At 58.6% G+C, this 15647-nt stretch overlaps 1 protein-coding gene across 14 annotated transcripts in view; it reads right to left on the bottom strand.

Annotated features, from left to right (window-relative positions):
- Positions 1 to 318: 318 nt before the first annotated feature.
- ZFR2 (zinc finger RNA binding protein 2) overlaps positions 319 to 15647 on the bottom strand; it is a 108802-nt gene continuing 93473 nt past the window's right edge. For 12 of the 14 annotated variants that reach the window (XM_067734209.1, XM_067734212.1, XM_067734204.1 and 9 more), the window contains 11 exons: positions 15451 to 15570; positions 13986 to 14125; positions 13697 to 13832; positions 13026 to 13216; positions 10066 to 10237; positions 6821 to 6959; positions 5253 to 5350; positions 4742 to 4837; positions 3195 to 3306; positions 2347 to 2444; positions 319 to 1609 (listed from right to left, as the gene is read on the bottom strand). In XM_067734209.1, the coding sequence (XP_067590310.1) occupies positions 1397 to 1609; positions 2347 to 2444; positions 3195 to 3306; positions 4742 to 4837; positions 5253 to 5350; positions 6821 to 6959; positions 10066 to 10237; positions 13026 to 13216; positions 13697 to 13832; positions 13986 to 14125; positions 15451 to 15570 (1515 nt within the window). In that variant the 3' untranslated portion in view covers positions 319 to 1396. The remainder of the gene's footprint in view (positions 1610 to 2346; positions 2445 to 3194; positions 3307 to 4741; positions 4838 to 5252; positions 5351 to 6820; positions 6960 to 10065; positions 10238 to 13025; positions 13217 to 13696; positions 13833 to 13985; positions 14126 to 15450; positions 15571 to 15647) is intronic. The other 2 variants (XM_067734201.1, XM_067734214.1) reach the window with 2 other exon arrangements.

Genomic DNA, 15647 nt, shown 5'->3' with positions numbered 1-15647 from the left:
GCCAGGGTGGCTTCCTTGAGTGGCTGTGGGATGTGTGTGAGATGAGTGCTTCCTGGGCTGGATCCCCGGGATTGGGGGTGGGGTCTGCAGAGCCTGGCTCCTCTGCATTCCCAGGGGACCTCAGTGTGGAGATGGCCTGAGAGGCCCACACCTGGGCAGCACCAGCCCCTTGGACCTCCTCCCCATCCACACTCCCAGCCTCAGAGCCTCGGGGAGAAGTTCTGGCTGGTCAGGGCCCCTGCCTGGGGCCCTGAGAGGTTGCAGGAGCCCAGCAGGGTCACTGCACCCCGAGGAAGGACTGCGCAGTCCACACCAAGAGACAGGCATATCTCGTTTATTCCCCACCCCCCAAACTTCCAGGTAGTTCTACGAAGACATTAGATGTGAAGCCACACACAGGCTGTCCCTTAAACACAGAAATGAGCTTGAAACAATCAAGTGACCAGAAAAGATCGTGTCAGCCCAAAGATGGACTTATCTCCTTCAGTGCCACAGGGCAGCCGGACAAGAGAAGTTGTCGCAAAGAGGGAAGTTTGGACAGATCGGGGTGGGGGCTGGGCAAGGGTGCCGTCATGTCCACCAGTGCCAGAAGGCGCCTGATTCTGTGCCCCGCACCAGGCAGAGCCCCCAGACTCCACTTTCAAGGGGCGGGCCCTGGACCCACATTGGCTGCACCTATGCAAGGAGGACGGGAGAAAGACAAGGCAAACCCAGCCTCAAATGAGGCATACAGAGCTGTTCCTCGTAGTGCAGAAGGCCCGGAGTGGCACGGGGTGCAGTGCCATGGGGGTCACAGATGCTCCGGGGGTCAGGGGCGTGCCCAGCCTGCATGCTCACCACCCTTCGGCTCTGTGGCCCTCCCATGGTGGGCTAGGGGACGAGCCCAGCTCAGGCCCTGCAGACCTCTGGCCACGGGGCCATCTCCAGGCTGGGGAGCTGGAGGGGGCAGCGTGTTTGGAGACTGGGCTTGGGGACTGAGGACCCCGGCCTGGGCACACTCTCAGGCTTGGCCACCACCCCAGATCCTCCCAACCTACCTTCCGGGGACAGGCTTCCTGATGTGGGACCCCCAGGGGGCTTGCCCGTGAGATTTCAAATCCACGCACGGCTGGTGTGTCCTCACAAAGCCATTTAAAAACCCACACCCTTAGTAGGCCACAGGGTGAGTTTAAAGCTAGCAAGAAATGCCAGGGTTTAAAATTGTGCTGCACCTTCTCGCCCGGGTGAAGGTAGGCCTTGGGGCGCGGTGCCCCAAACCCCACAGCTGAAATCGCCAGACGAAGAGATTTTGCTAATGATTTAAGCACAAGTGTCTCTAAAGAAATCTATGGAACATTACTGCAAAGGAAAACAGGACTGCCCAGCGTCAGGGGTGAAGCAGCCATTCGGTGGGGCATCAGGTCCCGTTGGGGAGGCGAGGCTGCTCACACGGGCCCCTCTCTGCCCCGCCGGCCCGCTTCCTCTGGCCGGCGCCCTCCTCAGCCTCAGCCTCGCTTGCCTCCCGTGGCCTCTTCCGGAAGCGCGCCCCAGGCCTGGTTTTGGGGGGCGGCAGAGGGTCGATGCCCAGGATCTTGTGGATCTGCCGGAACGCCAACATGCGCAGGGCGTGCTGGGGGCAAACGACCCATCAGGACCCTGCTGCCCGCGGCCTCCTGGCCCGACTCTCAGGGCCCCGTGAGGACTCGGGGGCTTGCTGGGCATCCTCGACACCCTTCTAGCAACTGCAGAGCTCACGTCACCCTTGGGCGTGAAGAACTGTACTGGGAGTTGCTTGCGCCAGCTGGTGGCGAGTACTGTGCCAGGAAGCCCCTTGGAATTTCAGCTCTTTCTCTCCTCGCTACAGGGACCTTAGATCCTGCCTCTCCAGGTTCAGCTCTGATCAAGAGCAATTTGACTCTTTCCACTGAAGGCCATTCATAAATGTCAGGCCCAGTGCGATTTCTGTACTGCTGGGAGACTTGCTTATAGTAAAAATTTGCAAACAAAAGGGAAGCCACAGACAGGGTCTCTGCTTTGGGGCCTGAAGCTGTTTAGGCCCAGCAGGAGGCCTTGGCTGGGTATTTGCAGACCACAGGGCAGGGTTGGGAAGGACAGTACCGGCCAAGGAGGCCCCAGGTCTGTGCCTCATCACGGGAGTAGCTTTGTTTCTGGGCCAGGCTGGCCCTGCCCCCGGAAGCAGTCCTGTCACCCACAAGCCACCTGTCTCTGTAAGGGAGGGGGTGGGAAGGGGAGTCCCAGACCATTTCTTGGGATGCAGCACAGATGCGAATGGGGGCTGGGACCTGGGCCGTCCACAGCCAGGTCGAGCTGGCCTGAGTCAGGGAGCCCCGTGGGCTGGCCTCCTACCTGGGCACTGGCTGTGATGTCCTCCCGCTCCTGGAGGGTCATGGACCCGAGGGCGTCCATCTGGTCTCTCTCGCAAGGATCCTGGAGCCCCGGCCCATCTTTGAGGGGGAGGTGGGAGTGGCAGAGAAGGAGAGTGCACCCTTACGAAGGCGCCACTGCGGCTCTGCAGTGCTGGGGGGTCTGCACCTGGCCGCCTCGCGCCCACGGGCCACACCAGGCCTCTCCCCTGCCAGTCCCCCCTCCAGCCCCACACGCGTTCAGCAGACCTCCTCACCGCCTGCGTGTGTGTGTGTGTGTGCACACGTGGGCGAGCATGTAGTTACAGAAAAGGCTCACACCACGGGCCAGTGTATCATCCTTTTCTTCCACTTAAAATGCTATCGTCCCCTGTCACTGAAATGACTGGAAAACACCGTTTTGCATCTAACATGTCACGCGGGCCACATGTGTGCTCTCCTCCTTCTGCTACCGTGAAGGACATCGTGGTGAACATCTTTGTACAAAGCCCATCATGGAATTCCTGTTGTTTCCTTCGGAAATGTCCCCCGGGCTGTCCCTGGCTCCCCAGAGAGGGTGGGTGTGCCATCAGAGGAGTGTGAGAGAAGGCACGGACCCCTCCCCTCCAGCCTCCACCCCGCCTCTCCTTCCGGCTGGTCCACACCTCCGCGCGGCTCCCTTGAGTGGTGACGTGTGTGCACGTCTGTGTCTGCTGTCCTGCCTGTGCTGGACGTGGTTCTTGAGTGTTCCTAAGAGGCTCCTCTGTGCTCCCCCGTCCCCCTGCCCCCGCCATGGCCCTTGGTCTCTGCCACGTGCTCCAGGGTCTGGGCTCCCGGACGACAGGGACTGACCTGTCAGGAGCGTCCCCGAGGCCACGCACTCCAGGACCCGTCTCACGGCGTTCCCGGGGCTCAGGGGCCCCTTCGTGCTGCTCAGAGCCTTCTCCACCAGCAGCTCCATGGCCTGGGCCGGGTGGAGACAGAGAAGGAGACCCGGGCCTTTGAGGACGGCGCGGCTGTGCGGCCTCGGCCAGGTCTCCAGCGGACCGGGGATGTGAGGCCCCCCTCCCAGCTCTTCCCCTCACACCCTCCCACCCCTGAACTTCTACAAGGAGGGGGTCCACCGGGGCCTTGCCACCCTGGTGTGGCCTTGGGCGGGTTTCTCTCAGTTCTCTAGGGAACTCTCTCGCCTAGTTTTGACATCAGCAAAATCCCATAGATGGTAACATTGCAAACCAGTGTCAAGAGGGTTAAAAGAAACTCATTCTCCATGACCCGAGGTTCAGACAGTGAGGGCCATGAGGGTCACAAGGACTTGGGGACTCGCGCAGGCTTGTCCCCACCTCCAAGGAGCCACCTGCCCAGGTCCCAAGGCAGGGCCGGAGCTGTGACGGTCATGGGGGTTGCATCTATACTTACAGGGAAATGGGCTCCGGGGAATGCAGGGCCCTCCCAGCGTCTGAGTGAACCCCTCTTGTCACTCAGCACAGAGCCACCCACTGTGCCATCCACCAGGGGTGGTGCTGAGAGTGGACATCTCCCCGGTCCATGGGCAGGAAGCTGAGGTCCGGGTGGGCACCAGAGCCCTCATGAGCAAGGCCAAGGGTAGCTTGGGCTCAGGTGGGAAGGGTCCAAGAACCTGTCTTTGGGTGTGGGAGCCGATGAACTGGCAGCAGAAGGCTGCACATAAGATGCACGCGTACCTCCAAGTTCAGGGCACTCGGCCTCCTTCCCAAGGATAATGTCGAAGGTGAAAGGCTTAAAAACCTACACATCTGCGCTCGCTGGGGGATCAGTGGGTGTGTGACGGGAGAGGGACACTCAGAGACAGGCCTGCCGAGGGGCGCACAGATGAAATGAGATCCTGAAAGACGGGGCAGGGGTGCCCACGGAGGGCAGGAGCTGGGGGTCTCACAACACGGCAGCTTGGGGATTTGGGGGACAGGGGGCCTTCACATCCTCTCCCCGCAGAAGGGCTCGGGGCCTGCTGACCGGGGGTGTCAGGGCCGCAGGGGACCACCCCTTCAGAGGAGGTGGGTCTGCACCAGGCTGCCTGCCCTCACGGGGGCCTCTGCACTGACACCTGCAGGTCTAGGCAAACACCCCACCTCTTGCTGGGGCGCCCTTGTATTTGCATGCTTCCTGATTCTGCCCGCAAGGTTGTGGGTTCCAGATAATGCAGTCAAATGAGACTGTGTCTGTAGCAAGCCTCACCCTGGGGCCAAGGGACCCCGATATGCCCCACCGCGATCCACCTCTCCTGGCGCTCAGACGGACACCAGCCCTTTGTTGGAAAGCTGAGCGCTGAACCAGGAAATGAGGCTCGGCCTCCCAGGGCTGTGGCCTATCAGGGGTTGGGAGCTTCCTAAAGCAGGGCCAGCCCCCTGGAACTGCCTTACCCAGTCCGGCAGGGCCCCCCAGGTGGGCACGCGCTGGCAGAGGTCCCGAAGGACCCTGATGACGATCACACAGGGCTGCAGGCCGCTGGCTCTCGCCTTCGGGGAAAGAAGCACATGGTTAGCTCCAGGGAGCTGTAAGCACGTGGCCAAGGGGGGCATGTGCACAGGGCCGAGGGAACAAGGGCTGATCCAGGGGCAGCGAGCCCAGCCGGGGGTGGAGGCAGTGAGGGACTCCGGGAGGCATGGGCCGGCCGGCCTCACAGCTGGCGACCGGAAGCAGACTCCATTCCCAAACGGCCCACGGCTGAGCCCTAGTGCCGGCCGTTGCGGCCCCCCACCCCCAGAGTGGTGGTCCCTCCTTTCAGGTTCCCGACCCAATCAGCCAGGATGCGACCTCCATCAGGTTAGCGCTGGGCGTGGACACGTGGGTCGAGCAGCAGGCCAAGGAACCGCCCCACCCACGTCTGTCCCTCATTTGTACTGGGAGCCCGCTCTGGGCCCAACCCCTGACCTGGAACCACTTGGCGTGGCGGAGGGCAGCCAGCGATTGGAGGCACTTCTCTGAGCTCAGGACATCTCCCGGGTCAGGCGGAGGCGCCGCTGTTCCTTCTAGAAGAGAAGGGCACATGGGCCAGGCGCCCCTCTCCCTGCTCCCGCTGCCCGGGCCACGTGGCCGGGCCCTCAGGTCCCTAGGCCTCTTTGCATTTATCCAGAAGACACATGGTTCCGCTCGCTGGCCCTTTCTCTGGGATGCTGCAAGGACCACGGACATCCTCTCCACGAAGATCCCATCTCCTCCGGGTTCTGCGCTCTCAGGAGGAGAGAGCTCCACGCTTGTCACCCGGTGCCATCAGCGCTGACTCCCTTGGTTAGCAAATCACGGTTCAGATGGAAAACTATGAATGAAGCTGGATTTCCAGAAACTTCCACATGCATAATTAAGAGGGAGACAGCGGGTCAGGTTTGAGCACACGCCATCACGGATGACCAGGGCCCCGTGTCTGGGGGAAATTCTGGCCTGTTTTTGATTCCTTCTTCTTCTTGCTTCAGGAAAATTCTTCTCCCCTCATTCTGCAAGGTCCTGGTGTTTTAGGTCACAGGAGGGAGCAGAGGTTTCTCTTTCACCCATAAACCCCCCAACCCCCAGGCCTGGGTCTGCTCCTCTGGGGCTGAGAGCAAGCAACAGAGGAAGCTGAAAGCTCCCCTCCCAGCAGCAACCAGCAGGGTGGGGACATCGCAGCTCTTGGGGGCCCGGGGCTCCCTCGGAGGGGTTTCCGGTTCTCTAGCCCCCTCCAGTCCACTTCTTTCCGTGGCCTTGGACCTTGAACCCTTTCCGACATTCCCAATCCCCGCCTCGGAGCAAGCCGGAGCAGGGCCTCCACCTGGAACTGAAGGGCATCACTTTTTCTTCCCACTGTATTTATTTTCAGATGACACTCTCTTTATGACAACTGGTAACGGCTTTCCACTTACGGTTCAAAGGCTCTCCTCTTTAAAAATTTAAGAGTCAAAAAGGAATTGATTCAGAGGAAAGCATCAGTGGTTCGTGGCCCTCAGATCTGACAACAATCACGAAGGGGGTCCAAGAAAGACTGGAGTTTGGGAAACAGTCTCCAGGGCTGTTCCAGGAGGTTCCACGGCTGGATGAGACTCGGGTGCATCCCCATCGGCTTGGCCTGCACCCTCCCTGTTGGCTGCCCTCTGGCCTCACCCCCCACCCCCTCCCACTGCCTCAGGCAATGCACATCTGTCTCAGGTCCCCAGGCCCCTGTCTTGCTGGGGGATGGGGCACAGCTGGTCTCCTCTGGGCGGGGCAGCCAGGAGGGATGGGAGGAAGTGCTCCCCGCGCACACGCCCCACAGCTGAGTACTGAGCCACTTGACTCTGCCCCAGCTCTCTACCTCCCTTCCTCTGCAGCCCCAAGGCCCAGCTCTTATCTCACCAGGGCATCCGGGCTGACGCAAGTGCCGGAAACTGGCTGTGGCAACCCCCCCACCTCCTGCCCAGAGCAGAGGCGGATGCTGCCCTAGGCCACCGGGTGTGTGGAGAGGAGGGCTGGACGGAAGGGCCCTGACGCACCTCGGTCTGCAGAGGGGTCCTCCCGCATCAGAGGCGAGGTGATGGACACAGTGACCTGTATCCTGGGCTCCTCGCAGGAAGAGATGACGATGTTTGCTTCAGGGTCGGAGGAGACTTCGTACTTGTCCTCTGTCACCATCTACGAGGTGCAAATACAACACAAGGCCTCATTACTCCAGCTGAGAGGCAGGACGCGGTTGGGTACCAGGCCCCATGCCAGGTGTTCTGGAACCTCCTAGGGACACAGACACAGACACAGCCTCCAGAAGTGCACACGTAGAAATGCATACAGACAGCAGATCCAGCATCAAGGTGCCTTCATATGTAAAAACACCCAAAGCTCAATAACAACAAGATCAGCAACCCAACAGCAAAATCGGCAAGTGGGGACTTCCCTGGTGGTCCAGTGGTAAAGAATCTGCCTTCCAGTGCAGGGGACTCGGGTTCAATCTCTGGTCGGGGAGCTAAGATCTCACATGCTGCGTGCCACAACTACTGAGCTTGCGCCCCTCAACTGGAGAGCCCACGTGCCCTGGAGCCTGCCTGCCACAACTAGTGAAGAGAAAACCCACATGCCAAAACTAGAGAGACCGCAACAAAGATCCCGCATGCCTCAGTGAAGATCCCGTGTGCCGCAACTAAGACCCGACACAGCCACAAAAAATAAATAATAAATCTTAAAAAAAAAAAACTGGCAAGTGATAGATAGTTTGCAGAGAGAGAAACCAAAGTGACCCTTTCTACATAATGACAAAAAAACCCCTCCCATGGCAAGGGAGAATCACGTTAAAACTAAAATGGGGTACCATGGTCAGCTGTAGGAAGGACAAAACTCAAGAGTCTGAGGAGGCGCTGGGCTGGCAAATCCATGCGTCTCTAAACTGCTGGTGGAGGCTGACCTGGCCACACTCAGCAGAAGCCTCCAGGCTCATGCCTCAGACCCCGCGACTCTGCCCTGGGACGTGCTCCCACGTGTGTGGAGCAGTGTGTGTACAAGGTTCTTCATCTGCTGCAGCCTCACTGGTAACACAGAACACTGGACACAACCTAAATGTCCAACTACATGGAAGGACCCAGCTAGTTATGGACAAGTGGCAACAGAATACTCTTTGGCCACAAAAAAGAATGAAGCTCCCTAAGTAAGAACATGGAATGTGACCCAAGAGATGCTATTGAGTGAAAAATGCAAAATCCTTCAGTTGGTCCAGCAGGCTACTGTTTGGGTAATGAGGGTAGAACGATGGTTTCTCAGGACACTGGACAGGGGCTGCCTCCAGGCAAGATCTGAGGCCCCTCGGCTCCGGTACCCACCCCATGGTTGCCCAGGGTTCAGTCCTGCCCCAGCACACGCATCCTTAGGACCCAGCCTGCGCTGGCTGCATCACTGGGGGATACCCTGAGGGTCAGCCCCGCTGCAAGCAGAGCCTCCAGACAAGCCCCGCCCTCTCGGCGGATCTCTCTCCCCTCCATTTACACCCTCTCCGGCTTGTCACTCTCAGGGGCTCAGGAAGAAGGGACCCCTTGCGCACAGTCATCAGAACTCCGACTGCCGTCCCCGATTACCAGCCTCCCGGGGAGACTGCACAACGAAGGCTGGTTTGGTGCAGTGACCCGGTGCCTGCATAGAAAAGCTTTACTGTGTCCCTCATCTTGCTTTGCGGTCCCCCGAGACACTCAGCCAGGTAATGGCTAGGAGGGTCTGTCTACACAGCTGGCAGTGGGGGGCACTGCCAGCTCTCCCGTGGCCTTAGCCATCTTCCCCATGGCCTCATCCATCTTCATGGGGCTTAGGGCTTTGTCTTAGCCACTGGGCTGCAAGGTTCCGGACAACAGGGCTTGCATCTGAGCCATCTTTGCAACCCCTACGGTATTGAGCAGAAAACTGTCATGTCGTGGGTGTTCAGGAAACGAGTGATTAAATTGGTGAAGTCGGAGCATGTCACTCCCCTGCTTAAAACCCTCTAGTCTCCCCATTTCCCTGAGGAGGCAATCTTACCTCCCCACATGGCCTTCAGGCCCAGCTTGATCTAGGCCTTTGTCCATTCGGGCACGCATCTCCCTGGGCCTCCTGCCTCTTGGCCTCTGCAGGTGCAGGTCCTTCTATGTGGAACACTGCCCACCCCCACATCTTTCAACGCCTCTCCTCGTCTCTCAGCTCTCACCTCACCTGCTCCATCTTCTGTCAGGACACACACCTCCCACGGTCCTGTCTGAAGTGGCCCCCACTCTCCCCAGGTGCTCGCTACTTGACATCAGGTTTTAATTTCTCTACAGAAGATAAACTGGAAGTTAGCTTGCTCTATGTTTGTTTATTGCATTTCCTGACCAGACTGGGAGTCCCAGAGGCGAGCTTGGGTCTGCCCGGCCCCCAGTGCTCACTACATGAGTCGGAGGAACGATGCTGAATTCTCTCGGGAAGGGCAGCAGACACATCAGGAAGAAGAAACCGCCCTGGGAACTGAGTATTTTAATGGAAGATGATCAATTTAAATCATGACATGATTTCACTCTTCTCCCGGTTACCATCTCGCTTGAGAAAAGCTTTATGACAGGGACTTCCCTGGTGGCGCAGTGGTTAAGAATCTGCCTGCCAGTTCAGGGGACACGGGTTCAAGCCCCGGTCCGGGAAGATCCCACATGCCACGGAGCAACTAAGCCTGTGTGCCACAACTACTGAGCCTGCGCTCTAGAGCCCGTGAGCCACAACTACTGAGCCCGCGAGCCACAACTACTGAAGCCCACGCGCCTAGAGCCTGTGCTCCGCAATAAGAGAAGCCACCGCAATGAGAAACCCACACACCACAACAAAGGGTAGCCCCTGCTCTCCGCAACTGGAGAAAGCCGCGCGCAGCAACGAAGGCCCAACTCAGCCAAAAATAAATAAATAGATTTATTAAAAAAAAAAAAAAAAAAAGGCTCTATGACAACAACAGGAACTGCTCTGGAGGAGCAAGTCCGGCCGACCCCCAGCCCTGTGCCTCTCTAGTCTCATGAGCCTGAGTGCCTGTCCTGTGGATTTCGTCCTGTTTGTGCTCCGTCCCGGCTGGCTGGGCTCTGCTGTGGATGTGACGGAAGTAACCGTCCTCAGTGACCGGACGTTTAGAGCGTTTCCAGGCTCTACCCTCAACCCCTCTGTAAAGGAACCCTCAAGTTCCACCACTCTCTCCTTGCACCAGTTTCTAAAAACAAACCGGTTTGTGTCCAAGCCGCGTAGAAGCCATGCGATGCACGGCCGGGCGCCTCACCGGGAGCTGGAGGGGCAGCTGCTCCGTGACTCTGCGCAGCAGCGCGCGGCTGGGCTTCTGGGAGCAGAGCAGGATCAGCTGCACGGCCCTGTCTCCCCGCAGGAGGAGGCCCTTCGCCAGCAGGCCGACCCGCATCACGCCTTTCAGGATCCGAGCAGAGGGGCCTGGGCGGCTGCCGAGACAAACCCGCAAACGCGTGGGCAGAGAGTGGGGAGGAAGGGTCCTTGCTCCTGCACGCGGGGCTGCTTCCTCATCTGTAAAACGGGAGCACGGCCCTCCCCAGGGGCATCTGATCAAAGAGCCACAAGGAGACAGATCTGGGAGAAGTGCTTGGAACCGCCGCTAGGAAGTTGTGTTGCTCAGCAGGGCTGGTGGCCGTCACCGTTTCCTAATAAACTGCACTCTGGAAGAGGCCACCCGTGGCCACCCCCAGCGGCGCCCTGGTCCTCAGCCAGCAGGGCCCCCTCGTCGGTCCTTTTGGCTTCGTGCTGCTGAGCCGCCTCTGCGGCCGCTTCGCCCCCAGCTGGACTCCCCCAAGGCCGCCGGCCAGACGCTCCCTGCCTCTCCCCGAGTCGTGTCCCCACCTGCACTGCACCGGCCTGGTCACTTTCTGCAGGTGACTGCCACCACCGCGTCCGCCCAGCAGCCACCCTCCCAGTGCTGCCCCTCTGCAGGCTGGGGACACCGAGCTTCCTCCTGGGGTCCGAGGTCCCCAGCCTGACCCCTGGGCCGCCTCGTCACCGCCCTCTCCTTCCACTCCCTCCCCAGGAGGCTCATCCCACCTGGACCACTGCCTGGGGTGCCCTCACGTGGTGGCCCTCCCCACGGCTGTCACAACACAAATGTCCGCCCCTTGGCTCTCGAAGCTGCCACCTGATCCTGCCACTCCCTGATCCCCACTTTGCTGTTTTCTTTGTGACACTTCTCAGGATACGAGAAAACCTAATTCTGTAATGCATTTGTGTATTTCTCTGTGGTCTGTCTTGGGACTGCAAGTGCTAGAGCCTGGGATGGTCCGAGGGGACCTGGCCACACCTGGGACTCTACGGGACCAGGACCAGACCCTTCAGGGGAAGACAAAGCAGAGAGGCGGGGAACCTGCAGATAAAGAGACTGACAGGTTGTCAATCAATTTGGACCCTGATTCAACACCAACTGCAAAACAAAAAAAAACCCTAAACAAAAACCTGGAAATTTCAGCACTGACTGGATATTTGATGGGGTTGAAGAGTTATTGTTCATTTTTTTCAAGTATGATAATGGTGTCCTGGTTTTGTTAAATGAAAAAGAGTCTTGTTTAGAGACACATACTCCACCCTCAGGCTGATGCCTGGTATCGTCTTTAACCGCAGCAGTCTGTCCAGGAGTGGGGTGGGTAGAGAGCAAGTGAGTCTTCCCTGGTTTAGGGATGGTCACTTGGGCCTCATCACCTTTTGTGTGTGTTAGAGAATTTCCATAATAAAATAGGAAAAAAAAAAAAACCAAATACTAACACACTCTTTGCGATAGTTAAGTAAATAATGGAACATCCACGACTTCCCTGGTGGTCCAGTTAAGACTTTGCGCTTCCACTGCAGGGAGCACCAGTTCAATCTCTGGTCAGGGAACTAAGATCCCACATGCCACAGGGCTACGGAACCCATGCACCACAACTAGAGAGTCCTCGCGTCGCAACTAATGAGCCTGCACACCACGACTACAGAGAAGCCCACGCACGGCAACAAAGAGCCCACACGCCACAACAAAAGATCCCACATACTGCAACCAAGACCCCGCATGCTGCAACTAAGACCCAAAGCAGCCATAAATAAATAAATAAAATATTTTCAAACAAACAAACAACAACAAACCCAAAACACGAGTACAGGGAGAAAACGGGAGCAAAACTGCAAAGCACTGTGAGGGGCCTTTTCCTTCAGAATACATCGGGGTGGAGGTTAAGGGAGGGCCCCCCTTTCTGCCCGAGGGGCCGTGCCTGCTTCCCCTTCCAGGCGGTGAGGAAGGCCCCGTCCCGGGGAGGCAGCTGCGTTCACGCTGAGGGGTGAGTGCATTTCGTTATGACACCTGGTGACCCACGAGTGGCTCGCATGTTCTTGTCGGGGAGCAAACACTGTGGCAGGAAGAAGCTACTGGTTCGAATCAGCCAGACACAAAAGGACAGATGCTGCATGATTCCACTGGCGTGAAACGTCCAGAACAGGCCAAGCCGTGGAGACAGGGAGTGGAAAGGTGGGTGCCAGGGGCAGGGGCAGTGGGTGGCCTGGGGAATTTCACGGGACGGATTTCTGTTTTGGATCATGAAAAAGTTCTGGAAATGGACAGCGGTGATGGTTGCACAACCTTGTGAATGTACTTAGTGCTGCCGTAGTGTACACGTAAAAATGGTCACAATGGCAAATTTTGTGTTATGAGTATTTTACCACCAAAAAACCCCACAAAAAACCTTAAAAAAGTAAATGATGGCATTCCCTGGCGGTCCAGTGGTTAGGACTCCGCGCTCTCACTGCTGAGGACCCGGGTTCAATCCCTGGTTGGGGAACTAAGATCCCACAAGCTGTGTGGCGCGGCCAGAAAAGTAAATGGATACAAGGCATCGGGACTTTCCACCTTGCAACACTCCCGGCAGCTGGAAAGATGATTCATGCGGACGCTCGGCAGCACCTCCTGCTCCAGGAGAACCACACTTATGTCCGCATTATGGGTGAGGAAACAGAGGGGCTAATCCCCTGCGAACTACATTTCTATGCACGCCTTCGACAGGAAAAGTAACTTCTGGTGTTAGAACAACGGCTCTCTCCAGTTGGGACTACAATTCCCTATGAGCCTCGGGGCTCCGGCTCTGAGCCTCTCTTGGGGAGTTTTCTGGAAAGCCCTGGGTGTCCAAGGGCTCGAAGCCACCTGGCAGTGGAGCCGCCTCTGTCACCCCGGGCCCCCCCGAACAGGAGGGTGATGCCCATTACCTGCACTCCCCGCCCTCTGGCTCTGGGTGTGCGGAATCCTCCTCGGCCATTGTGTCGGACACCAGCTTCAGGGCGCGCTCTGAGTGGGAGACGGCCTTCTGGATGGCCAGGAGCTCCTCCTCTGTGGGGTAGATGGCGGTGTGCTTGCACATGACGTGCCGGTCATCGCTGGACTCCGGCCGCTTCATGGGCTTCGGGGAAAGGCACACGTGTCACGTCATGGGCGGGTTGAGAGGCCCCGGTGGCCAGGGGGATGCGGGGAGCCCGGAGTCAGGCTGGCTTTGACAGGCAAGCGGTGGCCGGAGAGCCAGGCAGAGGAATGAGAGTCCACAGGGGAGGTGGACCAGTGAGGACTCCAGGGCCCCGATGGCTGTGGGGAACTTGGGCCGACTGGGGGGTCCAGTGGGCTCCCTGGACAACATTGTCGAATTTCCGAGCCAGAGGCCCCGAGGCAGCTGGTGACCCCCTCCGTCAGCGGGGTGCAATCCACAGTTCCCATCCGACCCGGCCCGCCCCCTCAGATGGACAGACACCCAAAGGCTCCCGAGGGATGTGACCACTGGGGCCTCAGGAAGCTTTAAGGGATCGCTGTGGCTGGAGGTAAGGCCCTCAGCCCCCTCCAGTCCCCAGCCCCTGAGGCATTCGGATATCAAGATGAGACCACCACCCACCAGAGGCTTGGCTGTGGACAACCCGGGCCTGCTCCTGAGGGGAGGTAAATGCTGGTCGGGCAGTGAGTGTCCCGAGCGTGCCTCCTGCGCCTGTGGCTCCTCTTCCAGCCACCTCTTGCACAAGCCGTAGCGCCTGCTGGGGTGGCAGGGACAAGGAGCCGTGAGCAGCGGTGGGACCCTGGGCCGGTCACGCGGGAGAGCGTGGGGAGCCCCAGAAGCGGCTCCGCGTGCCGCCTGGTCTGGCCCGGGCTGAGCGCGGCTGGCGGGGGAGGGCCCTGAGGCCCCGCACCTCATCTCCTCATGCTGGCGCCGCAGCTCCCCCAGACGCTGCTTGCTCAGCTGCCGCTGCTTCCTCAGCCTCTCCTCCAGCAGCTTCCGAACTCTCGTGCTGGGCTTGTCCGCAATCGGAAAATCGGGGTTCACTTTTTTCTGGGAAAATGGGGGACCTTCGTTCAGATGAGAATGCTGGGGGTGCCACCTCCTGCCAGGTTTATTTTTTATTTTTTTATTGTTTGGCCATGCCCCACGGCACGCGGGATCTTAGTTCCCCAACCAGGGATCAAACCCGCACCCCCTGCAGTGGAAGCACAGTCTTACCCGCTGGACCGCCAGGGAAGTTCCTCCTGCCAGGTTTAGACAACAGTGAGTTTCAATCCCCAAAGTGTCAACACTCCTCGTCCCCAAAGGCCATGGCAGGAAAGGGAACCACCGCGGGGAACAAAACTACGACCGACTTGCAAAGCGGCAGACGTGACGTCTGCCACTGCGCAAGCCAACCGTCCACGCATCTGACAGAGGAGCCGAGAGAGAAGGCACCGCAACACAGAGGAGCACCCGCGGTCAGTGGTCACGCATGCCGACGGACGACTGAACGGAAATGCTCATCCCGATCAGAGTAACCCAGGGAAACTCCGTTTGTGTGGGATCCAGATCTATATATTCTAAATAGCATTGCCAATTCGCTCACTGGGCTTTCTCCTTAGTACTTAATTCTATCACTCAAAGAGTGTAGTGTTGTTTAAGGATTGGTCACTGGTGGAAACAACACAAGTGTGCTTCAGCGGGTGAAACACACACGTGTCCCTCCACACACGGGAGCATCTCTCAGCCAGGAAAAGGGGTGAAGCACTGACACTCGCAACACCGTGGACGGACCCTGAGAACACGATGCTCAGTGAGAGAAGCCAGACACAGGACACCCAGTGTGTGATTCCACTGATGGGAAACGTCCAGAACAGGCAGATCCATAGACACAGAGAGTGGGCTCCTGGTTGTCAGGGCCTGGGGTAGGGGCTGGGGGTGCTGCCAATGGGAACGGGGCTCCTGACGGACTGTTCTGGAACTAGATGGAGCTGCTGGTTGCACACTCTGTGAATGTAGTAAAAGCCACTTTACATGGGCGAGCTGTGTGGTGTGTGAATGATATCTCAACAAGGCTGCTGAAAAGAGAGGAAATATCCAGAAGCCATTGTTTGTCACGAGGAGAGTCACAGTGTGTGCTGTGCACAAGTGTACATGGGGCCCGACAGTCAAGTGTGTCTAAACACACGTGTGCATGCGTGCCCCGGCAAACCTGTGACAAGAAGGCATCGTGAAAGCAGCCAAGGGTCCCTCTGGCTGAGCTCGGGGTGATGAAGGGCCCAGGGGCTCCGACTCATGGGGGCAAAACGTGTGTTTTGAGACGTGAGCCAAGATGTCAAGAGCACAGACGCTCACCCCCAGCCAGGCCCACCAGACGCCCCCTGCAGGCACACCTTATACTGCAGCCGGTGCCGCCGCCCCCTCACGTGCATGTCCCGGGCATTGGGGTCATTGAAGCTGCACTCGCACAGCTTGCAGTGGAATCGGATCACTCTGCCCTCCTCGTTGCACACCTGAGACACAAGGCACGGCTGAGCGCTGCCCACGGCCCCCACGCGTCGGGTCTGGGCTCCAGCAGGGCACCTCCTTC

The sequence above is a fragment of the Pseudorca crassidens genome, chromosome 3, assembly GCF_039906515.1.
Source record: "Pseudorca crassidens isolate mPseCra1 chromosome 3, mPseCra1.hap1, whole genome shotgun sequence".
Taxonomy (NCBI): Eukaryota; Metazoa; Chordata; class Mammalia; order Artiodactyla; family Delphinidae; genus Pseudorca; species Pseudorca crassidens.
Note: the sequence above shows the minus strand (reverse complement) of the source record. Positions and strands in the feature narration are given on the sequence as shown.